Raw genomic sequence first — 25,502 nt, forward strand, 5'->3', positions numbered from 1 at the left:
GTTTGTTTTGCATTTAAGCACAAAGTTCCACAAAGGGCTATCTCTGCTTTGCCTACCACGGGTATCGAAATCCTATTTCTAGCAGTACAAGTTCGCAAACATCCCGCTGTGAAGAGCAACAACAAAAATATGTACTTGTTTCATATTTTCCTTTAAAAATCTGACATTTTACATGCGATAGCCTGATAGTTCAGGCCATATGAATGCTATTGAAATTTATATTTCGTGTGTAATAGGGTGTAGAGTAGTGGTGATAATGACACTTCAAAAGTAGCTTGAATAATGTAGATATCATTTGTAGAGTAGGTCACACCATTGTTACTGAGATATATATTACTCAGAGAGTAGCTAAGAATATTACTGAAGAGCATCATCTGTATACTACGTCGGATCAATGCTATTAAAGTGTATATAAAACACTTACTGTATGGTGTAGAGTACTGCTTATATCACTTTGAGGGGCCTGGCATGGCCAAGCGCGTAAGGCGTGCGACTCGTAATCCGAGGGTCGCGGGTTCGCGCCTGCGTCGCGCTGAACATGCTCGCCCTCCCAGCCTTGGGGGTGTATAATGTGACGGTCAATCCCACTAGTCGTTGGTAAAAGAGTAGCCCAAGAGTTGGCGGTGGGTGGTGATGACTAGCTGCCTTCCCTCTAGTCTTACACTGCTAAATTAGGGACGGCTAGCACAGATAGCCCTCGTGTAGCTTTGTGCGAAATTCTAAAAACAAACAAACTATATCACTTTGAGAGTATCTGAGAATAGTATTGGAGGAATATGCATAATATGTATTTATAGAGCAGGTAATTTCTAGAATAATATACAGTAAGTGTACCATGTATATGTATATATATATGTACTAATTTGTTATAATTTAAAACAAGCCGAAACAAAAGTAAATTAAATATATATATATGTGTGTGTCTGTGTGACAGCTTGAGTAAGAGTAAGGTATTTTTGTATAACTAACATGACCACTACCACATATATTCGACGAACAGATTAAAGCAGAATAATTTTCCTTTAATTCACATATAAGAGCAGAGATAATATAAGATAACGTAATGTAATATTTTCAAATAGAATGAATATAGTATAAGATGATACATATACATCATTTCTCGAGGTGAGTATAGCAGTACTAGCAAAATTACCGTAAAAACGGCATGACCAGGTGGTTAGGACGCTCGACTCGCAATAAGAGGGTTGCAGGTTCGAATCCCCGCCCCATCAAGCATGCTCGCCTTTTAAGCCGTGGGGGTATTATATTGTAGCTATTCGTTGCTAAAGGAGTACCCTACGAGTTGACAGTGAGTGGTGATGACTAACTGCCTTCCTTCTAGTTTTACACTGCTAAATTAGGGATGGCTAACGCAGATAGCCCTTTTGTAGGTTTGCGCGATATTCAAACTAAACCAAGTTGAAGCAGGACAGTTTTGGAGAGTAACACCAAGTAACATATTGAAAATATATAAATAATGCACACCACCAATCACACAATAAGTTTGTCCAGCTGGATTAATGCCGCACCCTAGAAAATTAAAATTAAACTACAAAAACAACAAAACACAATAATCACTAGCACTTAAGAAGTTCCTCGCTCAACAAACTCTAAATTCTTACACAAATACGCAAGCATACAACCATTCTATGACAGACTTATGAGCAGATCATTCACCTAATTTAAAAAATCTTACATAAAAACGAAATGTTGCTATATCATAAATGATAAAAATGAACCTAAGTACCTCTCACCGTTAAATGTGTATTATAACTTTAATAATACGCCATCCGTCGCTAGACCTGCTTAGTTCATCATATTATTGTTTTATTAAAAGGGTGTTTATGTAAATACACAAAAATAATCCAACAACATTAAAAATATTGGAATAGATGGACTATTTATATAGCGATTGTGTCCCAGTGTAAATGATGAACGTACGAACATAAATGGACATAGCCCTGATATGGGTTTTTAATTCATTCATATTCATGAACTTGTAAAAGCAATACCTTCTTCTATGATGCGTCAAACATTTAACAGTTGTCAGGCAAACATGAAATATCCTAAGGAATAGGTCAAGGTCCGCTCAAAGAACCTAAATACTGACAATTAGAAACGGCGAACAATTTTAAAAAACAAAACACTTTATATTCGTCTTTTTCTTATGATCTGAATCCCATGCTGATGTAGGGTTAACTGCTCGGGTCTTCCAAGGTGGTAACCTTTCTTGGCTTGGGATCGATATGCTCAGTTGAAATAAGCATGGCTAAATTGGAAATGTCTCATATTAGTATGTTATAAACTAAGGTGTCAGTTTAGGTTTTGATATATATACCACATTTCCTTTTACAGAGGGTAGATTTTAAGCGAAGCAGTGTAGAAAAATGGTGCCGTAGTGTATATAATGTTGTCAATTAAAACTCTGAAAGAAACAAAACAAGTCTAGCGTTCGTAAAAACAACTGTTTTATTGAATGTGAAAAAATAAAAAATATTCATATTGAGAAAACTTTTAAAACAACTAAAAATCTATTGGGCAATATAATTATTTTGATTGATCTAAACGATGAATCAGCACCGAAAAACAAAGCAAAGACTATAATTTATGCTTTATTTTATGGTTTGATACAAAGGTTATTGGTTTTAAAAAACTATATTTAAAAACCTTTATTAGCATATCTTAAAATAATAGTGTTATGTGTTGCGTATAAATGAAACACTGGTCTCAGAAACAAATATATCAGGTGTCGAGATCGCGTGCCAATATTCAAACCTCTACACTTTCGTACGGCGCTTATCCGCCAGATGGCTAAAAGCTTCTTTGCCTCTCTTTGATGTGAGTTCTTATAAAGCAGCTTGTATTCTGTGTTCCTATTGTGCTGTTGTTCGAAAGCAACCATTACTAAGGCGGCCATAAGGCCCATTCTGTGTACTTCAACCGCCAAACCAAACCCGTTTTGAATACTCACTCCATTTTTTATTGACACCTCTATAAAGGGGGACAAGGAGCTATTGAACGCTCCATCGAACTATTGAGGATAAAGGGATCCTCTTTCATAATACAGGAGAAAGTGGTGGTTTACAAATGATCACGAGGCCGACTTAGCAGGGACTAACCTTGCGCGATGAACAGACGTTAACAAAAGGGTTCGGTGTTCACAATTGTTGATTTCGAAACTAGAGTAGTTAAACGACTAGAAGCTAGATTTATAGAGGTCTCGAAAGTTAAGTAAATACTACTGACGCTAGTCTTGTTAACAATAACTTTAATATGTGTAAAATCATATTTATCGGTCATGTGATTATACTTCGTTATTTCATGACTTTTAAAAATCGCGCTGGCATTTTAACATCGAGTATTTACAATATTCAAATAACTTTGAAAATGTCCCTTAATTTGAGATTATGACTATTGTTATTTGAAATATTATTTCTATAATATCATCCTTGCATACCTAATCCCTTGTATATACAGGGTGTTCGGAAAGTCACTGTGCGGTTTTGTATGTTAATAAATACATAAGTCCACAGTGACTTTCCGAACACCCTGTAGTACGTTAAACAATGATTGTAAGGTTAGGAAAGGAACACCTAAATACTCACTCAAATTCTGTGGCTTCGGATACATTCTTGATAAATAAAAAATAAAATAAAATAAACCCATATAAACAGCTTTATAACTAAGTGTGACCAATATTTTACATGTTCAGAAGTTATTAGATAAAAATGTGCCTTCATAACCACGTAAATTAAAAATAACGTGTCTCACAAACAATGTCTTCTTACAGTTTAGCTTCCAAATTTATCCGAACACATGCTAACTCGATTTAATAAAAACGCCTTAGGTGTCAAAAAACGTGCAACCAAAAAAAACCAACAACATCAAGGATTCAGCGTGTTACATAAAGAAATGAAACCGAAACTGGTGGCAAAAACTGGTAGCTACATTTATAGCATTGATAAGACGTCCGGCATGGCCAGGTGGGTTAAGGCGTTTGACTCGTAATCTAAGGGTCGCGGGTTAGAATCCCCGTCGCACCAAACATACTCGACTTCCAGCCGTGAGGGCGTTATGATGTGACGGTCAATCTCGCTATTCGTTGGTAAAAGAGTAGTCTAATAATTGGCGGTGGGTGGTGATGACTAGCTGCCTTCCCTCTAGTCTTATACTGATAAATTAAGGACGGCTAGCGCAGATAGCTCTCGAGTAGCTTTGCGCGAAATTCAAAGAAACAAACAAAACATTGATAAGAATTTTACAGAAAACATTCATTCATCAGTTATTCTGGCCGAGTGTTTGTTCAACTTGGGACATGATGGTTAGTAAAATAAAATAAGTAGCCTAGCTAACTAATGAATGGATATTTGTTCTAGAATTCTTATCAATGCTATAAGTATAGCTACCAGTTTTGATTTTATTCATTTAAGTAACACGCTCGAACTTTTTTTTATATATATCTAAGATATTTTATTAGATAACATAATACTGGGCAAAACAAAATATCATGTCTATTTGTCAGTACACACCAACAAACCACAGCAAGCAAGAAAGTAGCATTTGATAGTAACCAGCATTAACAGTGTAATAATAACCGAATTATATGGAACAAATCTTTACTTTACAGAACCAACCAGATTCTTTAAAATATATAGCGGTAGCTTTTCCTGTCTAGAACAATGTTAATAACTTACTTTATAACAACGCTATGGAATTTAGATTAACAGTTTCTTGTCATCACCCTCATGTAATCGGTACAGCTATATCAAGCATTATTATTTATGCTAATTGATTAAGCTAATATCACCTTACGCTGAACTCTCTCTAATTAGGATAATTTTATAAAATTTTGCAAATCTGTGCTAAAACTTGGCAATAAATAATAACAGCTCACCTGTACGATTCTTTTGAAAACATAAGCTAGAAACTGCTAATTTTGTTTGCTTGGCCTAATAAGTATTAATGTATTTGCACGTCCTCTCACCTTATACTTTTGCTGCTCTAAGTCAGTAGTCTGTAAACCGAATGACAAAAAGTGCAATAAAAACATTGAACCAATAATTCATGTAACGTTTTACGTAGGGGTGAGTGAAAATTTTCGCTACATTTAGGTAGTTTCTGTTGAATAACTTTGCACATGTCTTATATTTACACCAAACTAAAATCTTAATTCTAAGCTGTGAAAATCTATCAGTGTCCCAAATTTGAAAAAGAAATCAACTAAAGTTGTAGAGAAACTCAATCAAAATTGGAGATGTTATACCTTAGATTTTAATGAATTGTGCTGAAATATGGGATGTAAAGTAAGAGTCCAGTAAACAACATCAACTGAAAGCATATGATAATTTAGATTACTACAGTCCGAGCTATAGGTAGAACACCACTAAACTATTTCTCTTGTTAATAACATACATTATGCCCTGCAGGATGTTTTTTTCTTGTTTACGCAAAACACGCACGCTACCATGTGTTGTGATCTCTGTTGTTTTTTTATTAAAAGACACACTAATATGTGTCTTGGTATCCGTTTTTTTGTTGAAAGACACACGACCATGTGTCTTGATCTCTGTTTTACTGTAAGATTTTAAGAAACAATTCCCTCGGTGATTTTTAAAACTATAGATCTTGAAGTTTTTCAAATGTTCATGACTTATTATTTTTTTAATGCCTTCTCTTAATTTCCTTTTTCTTGGAAACATTTTTAATATAATTTTGAGGTGTTTACTCTTGAGTTTTGCTGGGTTTCGATATGCGTGGTGGGCAGAACACAGATAAACGATTGTGTAGCTCTGTGTTTAACTTCAAAGAACAAATTTTAGCTTATACACTAAAATTTAGAAGCATAAAACCCAAAAACAACAGACACACGGGCGCACACACATGCAAACAAATGATTAACTGTTAGGTAGCTAGCTATTTAACATTATTTCAAAATGCATGTATTACTTCAGTAACAATTTAGATACATAATAATATGTGTATTATGATAACGTAAAATAATCATTCAATATCGAATAAAATATTTAAAACATATGTGCTCTTATTGATACGTTAAAGTGGTTTTCGGCAACTCTGGTCAAATATTGTGGTGACCTCCTTGGTTAATCTCTCAATATTTAATACCGAGTGGGCAGGCTTCCTACGTCAAATAACGTGAATGGGTCCTACGAGAGTGTGTATCTTAGAAAAGCAGGTTATGAGCGAATTTAGTTTCCCTTCCAACCAGCCGATTGTACCAACCTCTCGCACCTCACACGCCTCAACTTCCCCTGACCTCTGACCCGCTCAGCGACGCGCGCAGTGTTGCGTGCACAACGCGTCCTGAATCTAGCGATGGACTGGCTCCGTTGGCAGAATGAATGCATCGAGCTGGAACGTGTTTTGCGCTATTTCCGACCGATATGTTTTTTTTTTTCCTCCTTTCAAATAAGAGTTGATTCAGGTAGTTGCTGCATCAAAGGCAGCAAACACTTTGGTTTGTAAGTAAGACGCATCGTGACTTTCAAATAATGAAGTAATGGTGACTTTTTATTTACATGGACTTCATCAGGGGAGAGACATTACTACCGATTAACAACTCACGTCCTTTCTTTGGAAAGCGGGGAGAGAAAAAAACAAAACAGTGATCAGTATGTCTCCCTGTGGTTAAAAATGGAATCACCCGTTGTTACGAAACAAATCTATTGAAATCAATATAAATATTTTTTATCACATTAATATTAACGTTATGTTAATAAAATAAAAATATTTCTCGGGGTCGTTTTATGCAGTTTCCATTACGACGAAACGAAAACAAAATCACATAAAAGAACAGTACAGAAACACGTTGCGAATAAACATTGATATGAATCAAATTGTTGTCGTATTGCTATATCTGTAACACAACAGGTACGTTAAGAGTTGATCACTCCGCACGCGAGGTGGCAGTAAAGAATTAAGCTTGTGTTTATTTCATGACGTCAAGTTTGACCGCCAACACATTTGATGACCGCTACAGTACTGCCATTCTGTGGAATAGTAGACTGTCAGTAGCTGGTCAAAAAACAAACAAACAAACAAACAACGATTTCATCAGAAGCCGGTAGGCGTATGGGTCTCCTTTCTCAGGTGTTTCGAGAGAGGGGGAGGAAGGGTCATCTTGGTCGAGCGGATCGTTTGCACCTTCAGGCACAGCACGGGGATGAAGGCGGAGCTTTCTCTTAACGGGCAAACAAGTCAGGTTTACAGCAAGAGCGTCCGTCGTAGGCCGCGTTTTCTTCTGCGACCAATCAGTAAGTAAGTAAGAGAAATAGAGGTGGAGCCCCAGAGCTGCTATCCATATTCATGCAAGTAGTGTTGAGGTAAAAGCTGGTAGTTTTAAGTAGTTGTTCGTTAGCAACGGAGAGACCACACTGTGCTTCCTTACATCTTTTCTTGGTTACGTTCCACAAAAATCGCCATCACGTTAAACTTCACGGAATTTTCGACCCCCTACCCGAACATGACGGGTACGGTGGATGGCCTTGATCAGGACGTGGCTAATAAGTCTGTTTTCATGGAATTACAGCAGCAAGGGCTGACGGCCATGCAACACCATGCCCAGCCCTACCAGATACGGTCCTCGTATACTAGCCATCAGGCGCCGCAGCACGATGCGGCCTTCCCCGGCAGCCAACATGCTAGGTCGCTGGGCGCTTACCAATTCGCCATGAACAACAATCCACTGAACAGTGGTCTTCACAACACTTATACCCATCCGAGCCATCATTACCTGGGGTCCTACCCGCCGAACGTAACAAGCTGTGGTCCTCCATGTCCTCCATCACCCAGAGACGGTAAGATAATTAGTTCCAGGACTTCTCATATCGTTTTCTTTTATGTAGTTATAAATGTGACACTAAAAGTATAACGAAATAAGAAAAACAACTTTTAAATACTAGGATGGACTGTTATTTCTTTCGGTTATTTATAGGTAATGGTTTATGTTATGTAATTTAACAGTTAATAAACTTCGCTTTTTATTTTAAAAAAATGATAACTTTGTTCAGGTTCAAAATCACGTACATAAATAATCTCGCACGTGACTATAACCAAGAAAATGATCAGCTATTATAGGCTTAGCGTTCATCACTGTTGTTTTTCTACCTAATTTACATATATATTATGGCTTTATGGTAGTTATTTTACCCTTTTTATTTGTTAGTTGTAATACGCAAAGAACTAACGAAGCGAGCTTCACTTTCGATTGCGTTAGGCTTAATAACTTTTAAAGGTTATGACATTTGTCAGAGAGAGAGTGTAGGTGTACACACTTCAAGGAACGCGCGCGGATATTTGGAGAAGCGAAAAGTATCTGAGAATGCGATCGTCAAAGAGAACATAAGCCTAATAACCCTTTGAATATTAAACTTATCTATAATAATATTTATCGTTGTAGACGGCTAATGTACGTCACAGTCAAATTCAGCTGTGCAAACAAGCATATTTTTGTGCAAATTTAATAACATTTCACTAAATACAAATAAATACAGATGGTAAATAACCAAGTATATGAATCTTGAAAACGATGGTAAAACATTTTCCTATTTTGAAATCATCTACATAGAGATAGATATATGATAAAATATTATTTTAAATTTGTTTTTTTTCAGTTTTGTCGTATTCATCGTACCATAAGTTTTGTGTCCTAGCAAAACGAATACATAAATAAAGTCGTTGACTGCAGAAAATACTTAATCTTGAATTGCATTAAAAACTTCAACGTCCGATTCTATTAAATGTAAACATAAATTTGCCACATTAAATTTATCTAAGGTTTAACGAAAGGAAGAATACCACTAAAATATTAAATATCCTAAATTGTGTTTATAGATTTCGGTGCCAAAAAGCAACAGTAAATAATTAGAAAAAGAAATAGATGAATAAGTGACAAAATAAAATATATTAATATTTTATTTCATTTATTAAAGAATAAAATAAAGTAAAAAAAATCGCAAAAGATATTTTTTCATTGAAATATAATTATAGGATACTGGTCAATGACCAAGAAATAGAATTTTTACTGTAGAGAAAACAGTATTGGTCACAGAGAAAGAGGAAACGACTAGTGATTGTCAACCTAGGATGTTACTTGATACAGTGTAACAAAAAAGAGTAACATTTTTACTCATAAAAGTGTTGAGTATTGTGGGGAATATGAGTAAACGAATGGCGCTTTGACGTGGAACAGGTTATAATGTTAAAGTTGGATTTACAATGTCATCATAAGATGATTTAATAGACAATTTGGTTGCAAGTCAGGAATGTGCACACTTGTAATATAATTAATAAATGATTTTTGTGAATTTTAATAGAAAAGAATCGATTTATATGGATGTAACTTAGTTGATTACTTACCAATATTGTAGTTATTGGAAAATTGAGTAAGAATATGAGAGCTCGAAGTGATCAAGTTAAATGCTACGGAAAGAATGAAATTTTGATAATGTTATATTTAGAGAAAGAAGCATGTATTATGATAAAATAGCTAAGTGAAACAATAGGTACTTTGTAATAGAATGGATGTCTGTAGAATATTATAACTATAGAGAGAGGAAATGGATTTACAGAGTTGTTGTAGAATGAAATGCTATGTGATATCTATAGAAAAAGTATGATGTATAGTGTATAATAGAATGAACAGTTAATCCCTGGAATGTTTATTATAAGAATGAATGTACGTTGTTGAGTTAGACTGGGTTGTTGTTCAACGAGAAGACTAAAAATTACACATTAAAGTGCAGAAATAAAACGATCTAGAAAGTAAAAATAATTTAGTAACTTTTATTCTTCAACTTTTCCATTTTGCGTTTTCTTCAGATACATTACTCCAAAATATTCTAGTCAATGAAACATGGCCACTCTCTTTTGTGAAATAGTATGCATCATCCTCGAGCAATTAATATATTTTAAATGTTATAGGAAAGAAAACTGATAAACATCACGAATGTGCGATTTCAAAACTGAGACAGAACTATTTTATCTTATTGTGTTAAAAAAGTTAATGGCTGTGCAGTGTCTTTATCAGAAAGTATACCACCTAAAACGTTATCCTAATCAGAAAATATGAATATCAAAATCATTATCTTCATTTTTTAAAATTCTGTTTCAAGCAGTTTTCTTTAAATGGTTCAGCGGTACGTTTTAAGACTCATAACCCTAGGGTTGGGGTTTAGCGGTGTACATAGCGCGAATCTCCTGTTCGTGATACACAAAATATCTGTACCGTCATGTTTGAATAATTTTGTTAATAAATTTATCATGCTAAAACTTGGTTGTGTTATGTCAAGAAGAAGCAATAATAAACATGAAGATAGTATATATAAAAAAGGTTTAACTGGAAAACTTGAGAACAGCGTATTAATGTTACAGCAATCTATAGTTAACGCATAGGTACAATTTATACAAAATTACTTTCCATTAGAAAAGTTTTAAAAATAGAAACAAACAACATAGTTGTTTTCAAAACCGAAGATGATTTAATTTGCTTGTTTATAGCAACGATACTAGGGCTAACAGCTCAAATAACTTTTATGGAATTAGGCATTATTAATATAACTGAAGATGATGATAAACTACACAATTACTTGATTAACTACACTGAAATTATGTAGTAAAGTATTATGAATCAACGAAAGTAAACTTTTTAATAAACTTATAGCTATGAAAATTATTAAATAAACATTGACTGTGATGTGTACTACATGCCATATTAAACGAGCATTTTTGCCATATTTATAGACAAAAAACAGTTAGAAGAGTCACTACGGGTAAATGGGAAAGAAAAGAAGATGAGGAAGCCGAGAACTATCTATTCCAGTCTTCAGCTGCAACAGCTCAACAGGAGGTTCCAAAGAACTCAGTATCTAGCCCTGCCAGAAAGAGCCGAACTTGCCGCATCCCTAGGCTTAACTCAGACACAGGTAGGTCTGGAGGATTACAGTTTTAGTGCCCTCATAAACAATTTAAACAGGTACAATCAGCCTGTTAAGATTTGCTGGGAAAATGGCCATTGTCCTCGACACGGTAGCCACAAATGAGTACTTTTAGCTCCCTGTTAGCGGTTTAAAGACTTACTTCTATGGTGACTTTTTTTATTTGATCCTTATGTTTTCTTTAAGAAACAGTGGAACTTTCGGACAGTCTTAAGGTTGTATTTGTCGTAAACAACCACCGAACTGATAAAACGTTTGGTGAGTTTTTTTCAGAGTTCAGTTGAATAGAGGACTGTGACAAACAAAATAGTCATAATTCTTTCAAAGCCTTCGACTTTCCCAGGGATTTCTGGTCGTAAAGTAATCAGTAGCAATATTGTCTTCCTTCAGGGTTTCTTCTGGTCAGATATTGGAAGGAAAGTCAGGGAAACATTTAACAGAAACGAACAACAACAACATCTAGAATGATCATACAACAACAACATCTAGAGTAATCATACTTTTCTTTAGTGGTGTCAGATGTTATGACAAATTTTTTTGTTTGCAGTAAGTAAATCCTGCAGTTTCGAAAACATGTCCTTACTGAAAAGTAAAATCAGTTTTTAAACTTAACAATGAACCGGTAAAATTATCTTATAAAAATGTTCTTTTCATATTTTACGCTTTTAATTTCAATACTTAACAAGGAAAACGTGATATATATACTCAAAATTACATGCAAGAAAAAAATGAAACCATTCATCAATAACTATATAGGGCCAGCTTTTTTGACTACTCTATTGAGGACGAATAGTTGGGACTAACCATTATTCTTATAGCGCAACCAAGGCTTAAATTGAGAATGTGTTACGAGACACGAAACATGAACTTTCTGACTCACAGGCCGGGCACGCTAAGCCTTGTGTCATGCCCAACCTTTGATAGACAAATAATTATTTGTGGGGTCTCTACCAGATACTGGGTTTTGATGTGGATTTTTTAAAATTAAAATAAACGACTTCTACAGCGTCACTAAATCTGCTTTTAACACAATTACTTAACTAGTTATTTATAATGACATCTACTCTTAGGAAAATGTTTATATCATCTAGGGTCATGTGCATGTTATGTTGGTATTTCTAACTTCCACTGCACTATGTCACCTTATTTGTCCTAGTATGAAGGTTTTCGTTTTGTTTTCAACACTAAAGACACTGTAGACAGTGTTGTTATATCTGCTACAGTCTCTGAACTGTGCTTGCTCTAATTGAAGTTAGTTCTGAATGGTTACAATTATTCAAGCATCGCCACTGAGACTTTTCAGTTACTGGAGAGATCCAACGGCATGGGCGATCACTAATCGCCACTGCTAACAATAACCTTGTATTTAATTAGGAAAGCTGACGAACTGTCTAAAATAATGAAGTATATTGTTAACGTAGGAATGACACATATAACCAGCCTCTTAATGAGTCACGTGTGAAATGCTTGTTTGCGAAATTAAGGTACTAAAAAGTAGTTTATACAACTAAAACTTGTGCGTCTTAACACACATTTAAAAGAAAAACGATTTTAGTAGTGCCTTTGATAGAAGGTGCTTATACTGAAATGATAAATTTTTGATCCGTGTTTTTAACAAGGTGTTTGATCCTTGTTCGTATAGCGTACACAACATTGCGTTTAAGTGTTTTAATTCCTGTTTATAAAATAGTGTTTAATCCATGTTCTTAATATGACGTTTAATTCTAATTTACAAGACGACGTTTACTTCGTGTATTTAACATAATGTTTATAGATGTTTCTAATACGGTGTTCAAGTAAACACTTACCCTATTATACATCTGATACAATGCACGGTTAAAAATTTGCTTAGAGCTAAACTTTCACTGTCATAAAACACAGAAAAAAGCCTGAAGTTCCAAGAATAAGTGTTAAATACAATATCATTATTATCTTAGAGTTACATTTTTATTTATTCACAAAGTTAGCTTCTTTTCATATATTTTGTTTTTCACATCTTCATATTCCACAGGTAGTAAAGCTTAACCTTTTAAGTTGGATAGTCGTCATGGTCTTAAAAAGGGATGAAAAATTATCTACACATCAAAATAAAAGGCTATGGAATATGATAGCGTCTGAAAAGTTTATTAAAGGTTACTGATGAAACTGATGTATAAAGAAATAGTCCTTTAGTTTGTTTGTTTGTTTTGAATTTCACGCAAAGCTACACAAGGACTATCTGCGCTAGCCGCCCCTAATTCTGCAGCGTAAGACAAGAGGGAAGGCAGCTAGTTATCACCACCCACCTCCAACTTTTGGGCTACTCTTTTACCGACGAATAGTGGGATTGACTGTCACATTATAACGCCCCCACGGCTGAAAGAACGAGCATGTTTGGTGTGACGGGGATTCGAACTCGTGACCCTCGGATTACGAGTCGAGCGCCTTAACTACCTGGCTATGTCGGGCCCTAGTCTTTTAGAACAAGCAAGGCAGCTTGGTAAAAGAAATATTCTACATTGTAATACTTATATAAGCCTATTACATATATACATACATTTGCAATTATTTAAGATTTTTAAGCTTTACAGTAAGCTAATTCCCAGTAATAGTAGTGCCACAGTGATCAAATTGCGAAGATGAGTTAATTTCGATGCCAAAGCGTTAAAAATATGATATGACCGAATTGAACATTTTCTGCCTGAAGTTCAAAATTGAAAATTGTTCTGAAGTCCTACGTTATTTTCTTAAACAGTGTTTTTTCTTCTTTCAGTAGTGCTTGCTTGGTATAAAGATTATTAATATTCTTAGAATACTGCAAAATACTTTTTAAATGAATGTAGATCTTTAAGTATCAAATAGTACAATATATTTACAAATAAAAATAAAGCATTAGTCTTACAAACTAAAGTACTCATGGTATTGTTCGTACATAACCGACACTAAAGACTGTGATGTGGCGTTCAGCTGCTCGCGACGCACGCAATCTGTTGCCCTGGGCAACATTCTATCAATGGTTGCTGAATTATTAAACTGACAGAGAAGAAACCCGACGCGACAATAAATAACGCAAACTTGATTGGTCTGTAACCACAGATTATATGAAATATTTCGTCTTGGCTGAGCGAAAAGCGACGGAAGAATAAGGAATACCTTACTAAAGAACAGATCTTTATTTTATATGCCATATTTTAGTAAGGATTTATATATATGTCTGTGCTTGTGGGAATGGTAGAATTTTATTTATTAATCTGTTTGTTTATTGAGGTACGGAGTTAAAACATTCACTGGTTTACATTTTGGTTTAGTAGTTTATTGTAGTGAGTTGAGGTGGCACTTATGTGTGGATATATGTTGAAATTCACAAAATTAGAACAAGACTACAGTTTGGAGAGAAATGGAAGTCGAGAATTCTGTTAACTTTTAAATGAGTTTCAGGACACCAGTTACTAGAATATTTTGAATACTTGGCTACTGAGTATCATATAACTCAAGACGATCAAGAGATTGGATGAAGTTTCAAGATTCATTATAAGCTAAAAACCGTTTTAAATCAACAAAATTCGATGCTCTCGATTTCTCTTAAAACTGTAAACTTGTTGTATTTGGATTTAATATGTTTAAAGAAGTTTAGTTGGTGGGAGTTAGTTGGAATGATAAGTTATATGTATTATATTGCATAGATTTTAAGACCATGGGTTAGTTGGAGAGGTAGTTTAAACATATACCTTTTTACTCATCTTACAAACAAAGGGTTATAGAAGTAACTTAAATATATATTTTTGTACAAAGCTTACGAAAGTGGGCTATAGTTTAGTTTATGCATATACTTTTACACATAGCTTACGATAGTGAGGTTGGAGGCAGTTTATATATACATATAAATTATTATTATTATGTATTTATGGTTTTATAAAAAATGGTCTTCGCTTGCTATTAAAGAACGTTAGTAGTACCATACCAAGTACTAATACTAAACTAATCTACTCCAACTTAGCAGCTGCAAGATTAGTTTTAATACGAATTTTATATTTTTATTAAGATTATTTGAAAATGATTGTAATGTGTTATTGATGTCTCTGCTTACGACAGTTTAGTATTCTACTAATTAGTATCATAAGAAAGGTCGGTCGATCAGATACAGTATGCTTTACACGAGATGAAGTCAGTCCACTTTGTATAATAATACTTCGTTTCAAATGAAAGCTTTCACGTATGTGTATCATTTGGAAAACGCGAAACTCGGGTCCTTCATTTTCTTACTCTATTAAACTTCTTAATTTCCAAGACTGATTGGACAACATTTGAGTCACATTATGAATACTACATACTCAGAAAGTGCTTAAATTAACATTAATTGTGACAAATGAAAAATTAAAAAACGTTTTTTTCTTGTGCAATTAATATCAAAGTCATACTAAAGCATCTTTCTATTATCAACAGAACAATGTTGATTTATAATGTTCACCAAGAATACATTCTAATTTTATTCAAGAAAACATTTCTGTAATTCCAGTATGTTTATTAATATTTTAGTTTAATTTTTAGAACCAGTAGCACAGAGCAACACAAAAACTAACTGTGAATAGTTGTTTTTTCAGCATACTTGTATATTATATGTGGTATTTACTCTTCTCTGCCACAAATTGTAAGTAATTTAGCAAGTTAGGGTAAAATGAATAGTTTAACTCCGACATCATTTACATAATATCATGTGAATATCATTGTGTAAAAGGTTATGGCATTTGCACGTTGATTCCCATCCTACAATTGGTGTTCTCTACACTTGTCTTGATTATTCATGCTAAAACATTTTTGTCTACAAATTTAATTTCCTGATGATAAAAATCTGCTACATTATATGCCTTTCTTTAGTTTTCCTTACAATGAATTTAATTTTTTGTAATTTGCATTACAAAAGCTTATATTTATCTGGCTATCTACGGATTGCAAACCATGAACCTTTGGTTTCACAGAATGGGCACAATAATCACTATACAATGCCTTGCTCGTTAAACTATGTCTAGACAAGCGTTATAATAAAACTTTTTGTGAACGATAGAATAATTGTGGTTTCGTTTGTGGCAGCACGGTACCATTTCTAAGTTGCCCTGAGTATACTAGTGTAACGATAATTTCAAGATTGCTCCATTTGGTAACTTCTTATCTTCCGCTGGATAACCGGATAATCTTAATCTAATTTATTTTATTTCCAGATTCCTGATTGTAACAGTAGAATGATAACTTTAGCTTCACATTTTCTGCCAGATAGTAAAATAGTGTTACTCCATAGAGTAATTTCAAAGCTAATTAACATTTTCACTGGGTTAGAAAACGTGTAACTCTGCCTTTATTATAGAAGTCTAACAATATTTTTTACTGAATGACAAAGTACTGTTAATATTTACTGTGATGGTATAATTTCACGAATAATAGAACAATATCAGGTTTAACCGATATTTTTACATCGTAGGTTTCAAAGTACTCCTTTTTTTTGTCTTCTGAAAAAAATAAACGCATTCAATGTCAATTCAGTGACGCCACGATTCTCAGTGAACAATGAAACATTTTTTTTACAAAGTCACATCACAGTCATTTCAGAAGAACATAAAGTATTAGTGCGAAAACGTTGCAAAACATTTTAATCTCGAAACTAAAAAAAAATCGCTGAAATTGCGTATGAAACTGTTGTAAAGTTGTATGTTACTTTATTGATGTCTTAATGTTTGATGAACGCCATATACTTTTTTTTAAGGTAGAAAGTATTATATCCATACGTATTAGTTGTTTAAAACTTCAGTTTCACTTGATGGTATTTTCAATGTTCATTGAAAGTATAACGAACTTGGAGAAACATTCTTTGTTATTTTAATATTTTACATGTTAGAAATAAAAACTGGTTATTAGTCCCTTTATGTATCGAAAAACAGACAATTAGAAGAAATAAATAAATCAAATATATCATTAAAAACCTTTGGGCAATTTTGGGCAGACGAGTCTGTCCATGAACGGAAAAATATGATGATTAAGTCTCTATAACGTACATCCGGACTGCGCACGATGTTCTTTTTCTGTGCATGAACCACCTGCCGTTAGGCTTAAACTCAACATAGTCTGTACTACAGCTGGCTTCGCTTAATGACACTTTCAGCTACACTGTTGTTTGAGTATCTAGTAAGGAAATAATTTATTTTCACAACTATTCCATACGACAAAGTTGCCATTTTCTGCATTACCGCTCGCTTTTCCACACAAAGGACTCACTTTCTAGTAGATAAAGGTACTGGCTTATTTGATATTTGTGTGGGTTGAAAATTTTTCTTAGCAATAGGTTTGTGTACATTTTTATTGTTCTTCCTACAAGCGAGCTGTATTGAAATATGTTGTATTTATTAATCGTTTACGAAAAATTTATAAACGATACATTAACTTCGTTTCAGCTTTCCTCTACCCTAGTTTGAATAACAATTTAGATTTCAAGATAAAGATAAAATTAGTTATCATTTCATTATTTTTTGTTTTTTCTTATTAAATATAAACTTGTAGCCTCACTTAAAAAAAGTGTTTTACGTGTATCCCCCACCATTGAGTGACTCGTTAGTCGATCTTGATATCTTCTACCCCTGGATCCGCACCCACTCCATGAACCTACTGGTTTCAGGCAATAGTTCTAGTAGTTTCATGTACGTGCACTTCTATCTACCGTGTGTACTTTTAATCAGAATTTTAAGTATTTTTCCGCCTTTCCGCTAGGAAAATAATCTTTTTCAGTTACGTTCAGACTGGTTTAATTTACTACATTTGAAAATGTTTTTTGTTACTTGTTTCTAGTGAAGAAGTATAAAATATTAATCAATTTTTTAGAGAATTGTTGCTCGTTTAGTCATTTCTGTTTTTCTGTAATTTCTAATCCTTTCTACATCGCGTTGTTTAGGGCTAGAGAAACTGGCCATATATTTTCACATACCCCGTGTTTCGTGGCTTCAGTTCTTTATGCAAATGTTGAGCAGGGGTATTAGCCAGTAAAATTATTTATCGGACAACTTGTATATTTTGAAGAGTAAAACGAGGATTTTCTATAAGTAAAGCCACACAGTAAAACTGTTTGTGTCAAAACCTTTGACGTCAAACTGAAAGGTTATGAGAAAAAGTCACTTATTATCAGGCTTTCAGCCATCAAACATAATAATGTACGAAATAAAATAAAACAAGCTACACAAATAATTGTAATATTGAACAACCTTGCTAGTATAGGTCTCGTTTTATATAGGCAGAAATATAATTTTAAAGTACATATTACATTTTGACAGTAATTGAACCAATTCACATAAACTGACTGACATATTAGTTTGTTTTTAAAGCCTCAAAAAGTGTTAGTCTCGTTTATATGAAAACAAATTACACTGTTTTACTGTGCGGCCTGTATTTTAAAGTAAGTACGCAATTTGCTTCAAAAAAGATCGGAGGTGGTGAAAATACCTATTTTACTATTTAGTTATTGTGGTTTGAATTTCACCAAAGCTACTCGAGAGCTACCTGCGTTAGCTGTCCCTAACCTAACAGTGATAGGCTAGAAAGAAGACAGCTAGTCAATACCACCCACCGCCAACTCTTGAGCTACTATTTAACCAAAGAATAGTGGGATTGATCGTAACATTATAACGCTCTCAGGGCTGAAATAGCGAGCATGCTTGGTGAGGAGAATTCGAACCTGCGACCGTCAGTTTGCGATTCGAGTGCCTGAATTATTAAGCCATGCTAGGCCTACAGTGATAATCAGAAGCCATGTTCATATATCGATAGGCATTAGGTTGTCAAGACATCAAGTAGATAGCTGTTAAAATAACTATTTTATCTTTTTAGTAACTCTGAGATGATACACTCAAAATATCACATTTTCCAAAAGTGTCATCACTTAACTGGAATGTGATCCAAAACAAACATTCAGAAATTCTTCCAAAATAGAACAACAACAAAAATTTTAGTCAGAATGTTCAAGTAGTCAACAATAACTAGTTGTAGTCAGGATTTCACGTAATGGTAAATAGATATTTTAAAATTCCGCTTGAATAGAAATGACAATTTTGCAGTCACATTTTTCATAAGCCATTAGTATTAGGTTTGCTACGTTTTTAAACACTAAATTCTTAATGAATGTCATTAGGAATTTTCAAGAGTTAGAAGAGTAAATGATAATCACATTCCAATCACAGTATAGCTGTCGTATCCACTGCCGATGATGCATTTCGCTTCGGCCTGAAGAAGTTTTGTTATTAAGATTTTACATGAACGGCCCAGTATGGCCAGGTTGGTTAAGGCGTTCGACTCGTAATCTGATGGTGGTGGGCTCGAATCCCCCTCGCACCAAACATGCTCGCCCTTTCAGCCGTGGGGGCGTTATAATGTGCAGTCAATCCCACTATTCGTTGGTAAAAGAGTAGCCCAAAAGTTGGCGGTTGGTGGTGATGACTAGTTGCCTTCCCTGTAGTCTTACACTGCTAAATTAGGGACGGCTAGCGCAGATAGCCCTTGAGTAACTTTGCGCGAAATTCAAAAACAAACAAACAATTTACGTGAACGCCAGAATACAATAGTTAGGTGGATTTTGAAGGGAGAGGAAGAATAGGTGTTTCATTATTTTTGTTTGTTTCAACTGTTAGTAAGAGATAGGTTCACTTTGTGTGAATTAATTGTGTTATTTTATATTCATTACCTATATTTTCAAATAGCACAAACAGCTTAGTTCTTAAGGTTCATGTAACTGACCAACGGGGAACTCCTGAGTAAGATGGTGATTTGTTTTAATTTTCAGGATTATGTTTTGATTATTTTTCAACACTGTTTATAATTTATAGTTATATTTAATTTGTACTCTATACAGTTTCGGGTTTTGCAGGGTCGATTTCTTGTCTGTGTTTCTCGAACTTTACAGCTTTGTTGGTATATTCTGTTTTTAGTTTCAGTGATATTCACAATAGCAAGCAAATACACTCATCACTGTACTAATTATATAATTGTTACATCTCAAAGCATATCTCAATGTGTGTTAGGAAACCAACCTTTAATAGTTAATGGTAATGGAAAACCTAAAGTGAACATCTGAAAAAACAAAGCTTTAAGGAAAGGAGTCTAAAGCACGTATCGTTTGGTGGTTTTCATGCTTAACTTTTAAAAGTAACTAACATGAAGCACCTACAATTAATTTTTTTCTTACCATTAATAACCTTAGACAACTTTAAATATCGTCATGTATTTAACTCTGTCTTTAAGAAAACGCTTTACAGTCGTTTAACCGTTCATTTCAGACACGTTACAATGACTTTTGTTTGAGAATTAGCTGTGTTACATTGAGATAAGATGATCTGTATCTATAAAACATACAGCTATTTCAGTAGTAAGTTACAAATGTACAAAGACACTGTTTAAAGAAACAATAATCAGTTTTATTTATATACACTACCGAGTTCTGCAGAGTCTGTAGTACTAGAACTCTTCAGTTGGGCTTGGCGGTGAGATAAAATATCCTCTGAAATGTTATTACAAACACAGTATTATTCTTTAAAAGTTAAGATTTAAAAGCCAGCTTTTGAAAAAAAACAACAAAGTTAAATAACATAACTTTTATATTATATTCTAAAATTCAATGGAATAACATCTTATTCAATAGCATTGGTGGTTGAAACTCTATGGCATGTTCCATAAAAAAACTTTTATTAAATATATTAAGCACTACGTATTCGTTGTTAAAGCAACATTGTTGTATATCAGTGACACAATTCACCGTTTTTTATTATCTTAAATAGCTTTTCTGGTTGTATAATTACAAGAATGAATTAATAACATTAACGATGTATATTTTTGGAATTCTTGTATAAATGTATGATTACCGTATGAGTAAAAGGTACTTAGAAGCACCTTACATATAATATACGCTCCACCACTATATGAATTCTAGTTTTATTATTTCAGTTTTTCTTCGTCCGTGGTTACTCATGAGAGTGGGTTTTCCGAAATCAGTCTAGTTCAGTGACAAGTGGTAAATCCAATGGTGGTGGACTGTACTTTGCTTTTATTTTTGGTTCAATTAGCTTTCGTTTCGATGAGGTATCGAAGATGCGTTAATACCATACATAAACAACCTTTTAACATCAAAATGTTGTTTTTATTTAATTAGACTCTTCGCTCTTTAGCTTTATCAGTAGCCCTGACTGAAACACAAATCGAAACTGACAGTACAAAGCTTCTAATGTAAAGCGAAACGTCAAGAGCCTAATGAAATAAAATCAACATTTTGGTGTTATAAGGTCGTTTATTACTAGTATTTATGTCTTTTATACATCAATATACAACTCAGAAGTTAAACATATGAAGTAAAGACGATGCTAATAATAAATGTTTACACTATTGTGACATTTTACGAGCGTATCATGGAGCGAACGCTGGTGTTTACAGAAGAGATTATTTGATCAAAACTTTATGATTTGTTTATTTAACAGAATTTTAAAGCCAAAAAAACATTTCTACCAACGTAACCAAAGAAAAATATGCAGGTATTTAAACAGGTGGCGCTAATTTTGTGATCTGTAATTCGTTTTAGGAAATTGAAACATAGTGTAAACTATTATTGATAATATATCACAGTAATTTCCATCAGTATTATTAATGAACAGTATTATTAGATATATGCTTTTGATCAAATTTATTACAAAACTTGACCGTCTCCAAAGGAACAATTATCTGTACTTTTGTGAAAACAGCACAAATTTCTAACACTTTCATTATAATCGCAACAAATTAGGATTTTATAAGCGCTCTAAACTCGAGAACAAATTGAGATCGAAAGTGTATCTTTGCAGCTGCTACGCCTAAGTTTTCGAAGACGAGATATATTTTGTGATTGTTTGCCTTCAGTGATTGCCTTCCTAGTCAGAAATAAATAGACAGTCGTAAAGCAGCAAATATCTTTTTGAAATTCTCATTTTAAATGGATTTTGCTTAATGATAAAATATTCCCACATTATGAGTTCCAAATTCTACACATTCCAGTTTTGTTGTGTTAAAACACAAATCATTTATATCGGTTCGTGTTTAGAGTATTATTTTGAAGCATATAGAACGAGGCAGTTTTATTAATAACATTAGTTTCTCTTTTCAACTTTGTAATAAAGCCAATTCATTGTTCAAAAATTCTTTATATAACGGCTTAATTGACAAATCTTAAGAAATATGCAATAATACTTTCGGGAAATAATAAGTCACGCGTTCTGGTGTTAAGTTAATAAAACTTAATAGTATTATAACTACATGTGAGTTACTTGTCCAGGTAATGATTTATTTATCAAAAAATAGAATAATGCCAGTTGGCTTATTGCCACAGTACTGATCTAAAGTAGTCATGTGAGGTAGAGTTACCAATATGGCTTTCGTTTGTTTAGTTACAGCTTATAAAGAGCATTAAAAGCAGTACAATTTAAACTTTCTAATATTGATACGTAAACTACTTGTAAATATAATAACCTTCTCTGTATGTGTGAATATATATTTATAAGTGTATAAGTATTTAGAGCATTAGCGTAGCTGCACCGAGTAACAAGTACTAATAAACAGTATCGAAAACTATGCTATTTATTGTTTTAACTGCGGTTTATGAATAAATTAAACTCTATTATTAATAGCCAACCGGAATCCTTCAAGGACAGAAACAATCCTGCTAGTCAACATTGTATATTAACCTCGTTATCTCGCAGTACTCTCCATACTTATGATTAAGGACATTTGATTGTCGAATACTAAATTATATAAGTTGGTGCCAAGTCTATACTTCTATTCTTTACGTACTACAACTTATTGGGATTTACTGCAATTTTTGTTGTTAATGATTACTTGAAAAAACAGAAAAAGTAACATGCTATTTACATAGTGCAAGACAAATATTTTTACATGATGTTAGTCTTATATGTTAATTTTCGAAACGACTATGTTTCCTGTGAATATATTTTAGGTATAACTAGCGAAAGCACTTATTAAGGGCTACTTATCGTACATGAAATTGTTTTTTTTTTGTTAATTAAATTTTTTTGTCTTCTTCAGGTGAAAATTTGGTTTCAAAACAAAAGGTCCAAGTGCAAAAAAATGTTAAAAGCTCAGCAACAAGCACCAGGCCAGCAACCAGGCCAGGGACATCAACCACAGCATCCCAACCATACCCCAGTACTGCCACCTCCTAATCCCGCTATTACACCACAGACTCCGACGGAGCCACCAGATACACACAGTCCAGGAAGCGCTGGACAACCAGGCCTGCTACCTCCGAATAGCAGTAGCCCGGCAGTTAGTAGTTTAGCGGCGGTCAGCCCGCCCGCCATGAGTCCGCCGATCAGCTCTTGGGACATAAACCCTGGCAAGCCGGCAATGAATCTAACCAATAACTACATGCCTCAGTACTGGTACCATCAAGCTGAGCCTAGTGTGAACCACCAAATTCTCACCTAATCCTGATACTGTTATTTTTTCCAGCACGTGCAGCCGGCCCTTCTTCTCGGCTAATGCTACGAGTATGTGGCTCCGGTATTCAGGCCGCAGACAAGTTGCCGCCCCCGCTAACAGGCCTCGGGGATATAGGGCCAACATAATATCCAAAGATCAATTACTATGTATATTAATGTCTTCTGTAATATCTCCTCGTGTTAAAAGAAGCTCAGCTTCCCGGTTTTCTGCTCCGGTCGCTGTTCTCCAGACTGTCTGGTTTTGTACATAGGGCTCAATCCACCAAGAGACGGGGAGATGGCCTACGACCTATGTACATAGCGTGCCCTTTTGCAGAACAGCCCTTGTTTATTTTAAGAACTCAGTTGATTGTACCTAGCGGTCTTATATGTAAACTTCTTCAATTTATTTTATTTATGGACAGGTGTGTTAATGATCAGAAAGTAAACTGTTGCTTGCTGCTCGTTAGGTTTGTTGTATAATAATACAAGCTAGAAGGGCTGTAGGGTTGAAAGTGCCAGTATTCTGGCGACTTAATATTAAATCAAAGACTGTTTCAGAAAATCAAGTATTCAAACAATATTATTCTGGACTGAATAAAATTAATGGAAAACTGAAAAAAACTACGACCCTCAGGTAGTCTTTGTGAACCAGTACCATACTCAACATCTTTCCTGTGATTAGAGTCTGTAAAATTATTCTGCCACCATATCAAGTCTATTGTCTGAGTAATGTTTTCTTTTCATATCAACGTTTCATTCACGAGAGCATCCATTCGGGATATTTGTGTATATTTTACAGGGTTCGTCAATAAATCATGTTTCACAAAAAAAGGGCTTCGCTTCCTTTTATGCTAAACTTCCAAAGTAATTCTTATAAAAAACTTCTTACAATGAAGGCTTTCTTTCACTAGAAAAAGAAAATTAAAGTCGCAAGAAAAGTAAACAAAGAAATAGAATTATTAAATTTATTGTTATAATTGTTTCGATACCAGATATGAACTGTGAACTGAGAAAATAAGATCGCATTATATCACTATGTTAGCTTAATGATAGTTATTTTACGTGATTAATACTATTATAATAATCTTATAATTACCTAAGCTAAACATAGTAATTTTTAATTATAATCATCTTAAAGCTTACAATCTCAACAAATCATTTCAGTTTCACAGCTTTTGATTTCAGTTGATTATTTGTTTTAAGGTAGAAAGTTTGTTATTACACATTGTTTAAACAAGTTTAGTTTTGGCTTTACACATACTAAAATGTTATGGTTATCCAATTTGGTTCACTGTTGATTTTTAAACATTTTGTTTTCAATTGCTCAGTCGATGTTATATGTTCTGTTTCAGATATTCTTCCATAGGTTAAGGATTCGTATTATGTTTCACGTATCATTCTTTTTATATTGCACGGGTGTAACTGACGCCGTGGGGGTTGGCGATATATCCTCCTTAATTTTCCGTTGAGGGAGATGTTCCCCAAGGGTTTCAGCAACATTACCACTAAGTCACAGGGCATGTATAGCAACTTATCCCATAATCTCTTCAGTATGTGTTACAGATTCCACTACTAAATTTTCAAGAAATGTATCGATAATAATAGTCTATAACTACGCGTGCTTTGTTTCTGAATGTGCTTTTATTTCGATGAATCAGTTTAACACTTAGACAAGAAAAATATATTCTCTATAACAATGCGCTAATAGATTAGGTAAAAACGGTCATTGAAACATGTTATTCACACAACATTCTGAGGTTTGGTTTGTTTTGAATTTCGCGCAAAGCTGCACAAGGGCTATCTGCACTAGCCGTCCCTAATTTATCACTTTAAGACCAGAGCGAAAACAACCAGTCATCACCAACCAGCACCAACTCTTGGGTTGCTCTTTTACCAACAAATAGTGGGATTGACCATCACAATATAACGCCTCCACGACTGAAAGGGCGAGCATGTTTGGTGTGAGGGGGATTCGAACCCGCGACCCTCGGATTACGAGTCGAGTGCCTTGTCCACCTGGCCATGCCGGGCCGCATATTTTTGAAAGATTAGTATTATTTCAATGCGAGAACATTGTGATCCA

At 34.2% G+C, this 25,502-nt stretch overlaps 1 protein-coding gene across 1 annotated transcript; it reads left to right on the top strand.

Annotated features, from left to right (window-relative positions):
- The first annotated feature begins 7,326 nt into the window (after positions 1-7,326).
- Positions 7,327-24,250, top strand: LOC143249211 (homeobox protein DLL-1-like). The gene is made up of 3 exons (XM_076498692.1): positions 7,327-7,814; positions 10,759-10,940; positions 23,022-24,250. Exons 1-3 carry the CDS (start codon positions 7,481-7,483, stop codon positions 23,421-23,423), a joined length of 918 nt encoding a protein of 305 aa, XP_076354807.1. The 5' UTR covers positions 7,327-7,480; the 3' UTR covers positions 23,424-24,250.
- Positions 24,251-25,502: the final 1,252 nt, after the last annotated feature.

The sequence above is a fragment of the Tachypleus tridentatus genome, chromosome 4, assembly GCF_004210375.1.
Source record: "Tachypleus tridentatus isolate NWPU-2018 chromosome 4, ASM421037v1, whole genome shotgun sequence".
NCBI lineage: Eukaryota > Metazoa > Arthropoda > Merostomata > Xiphosura > Limulidae > Tachypleus > Tachypleus tridentatus.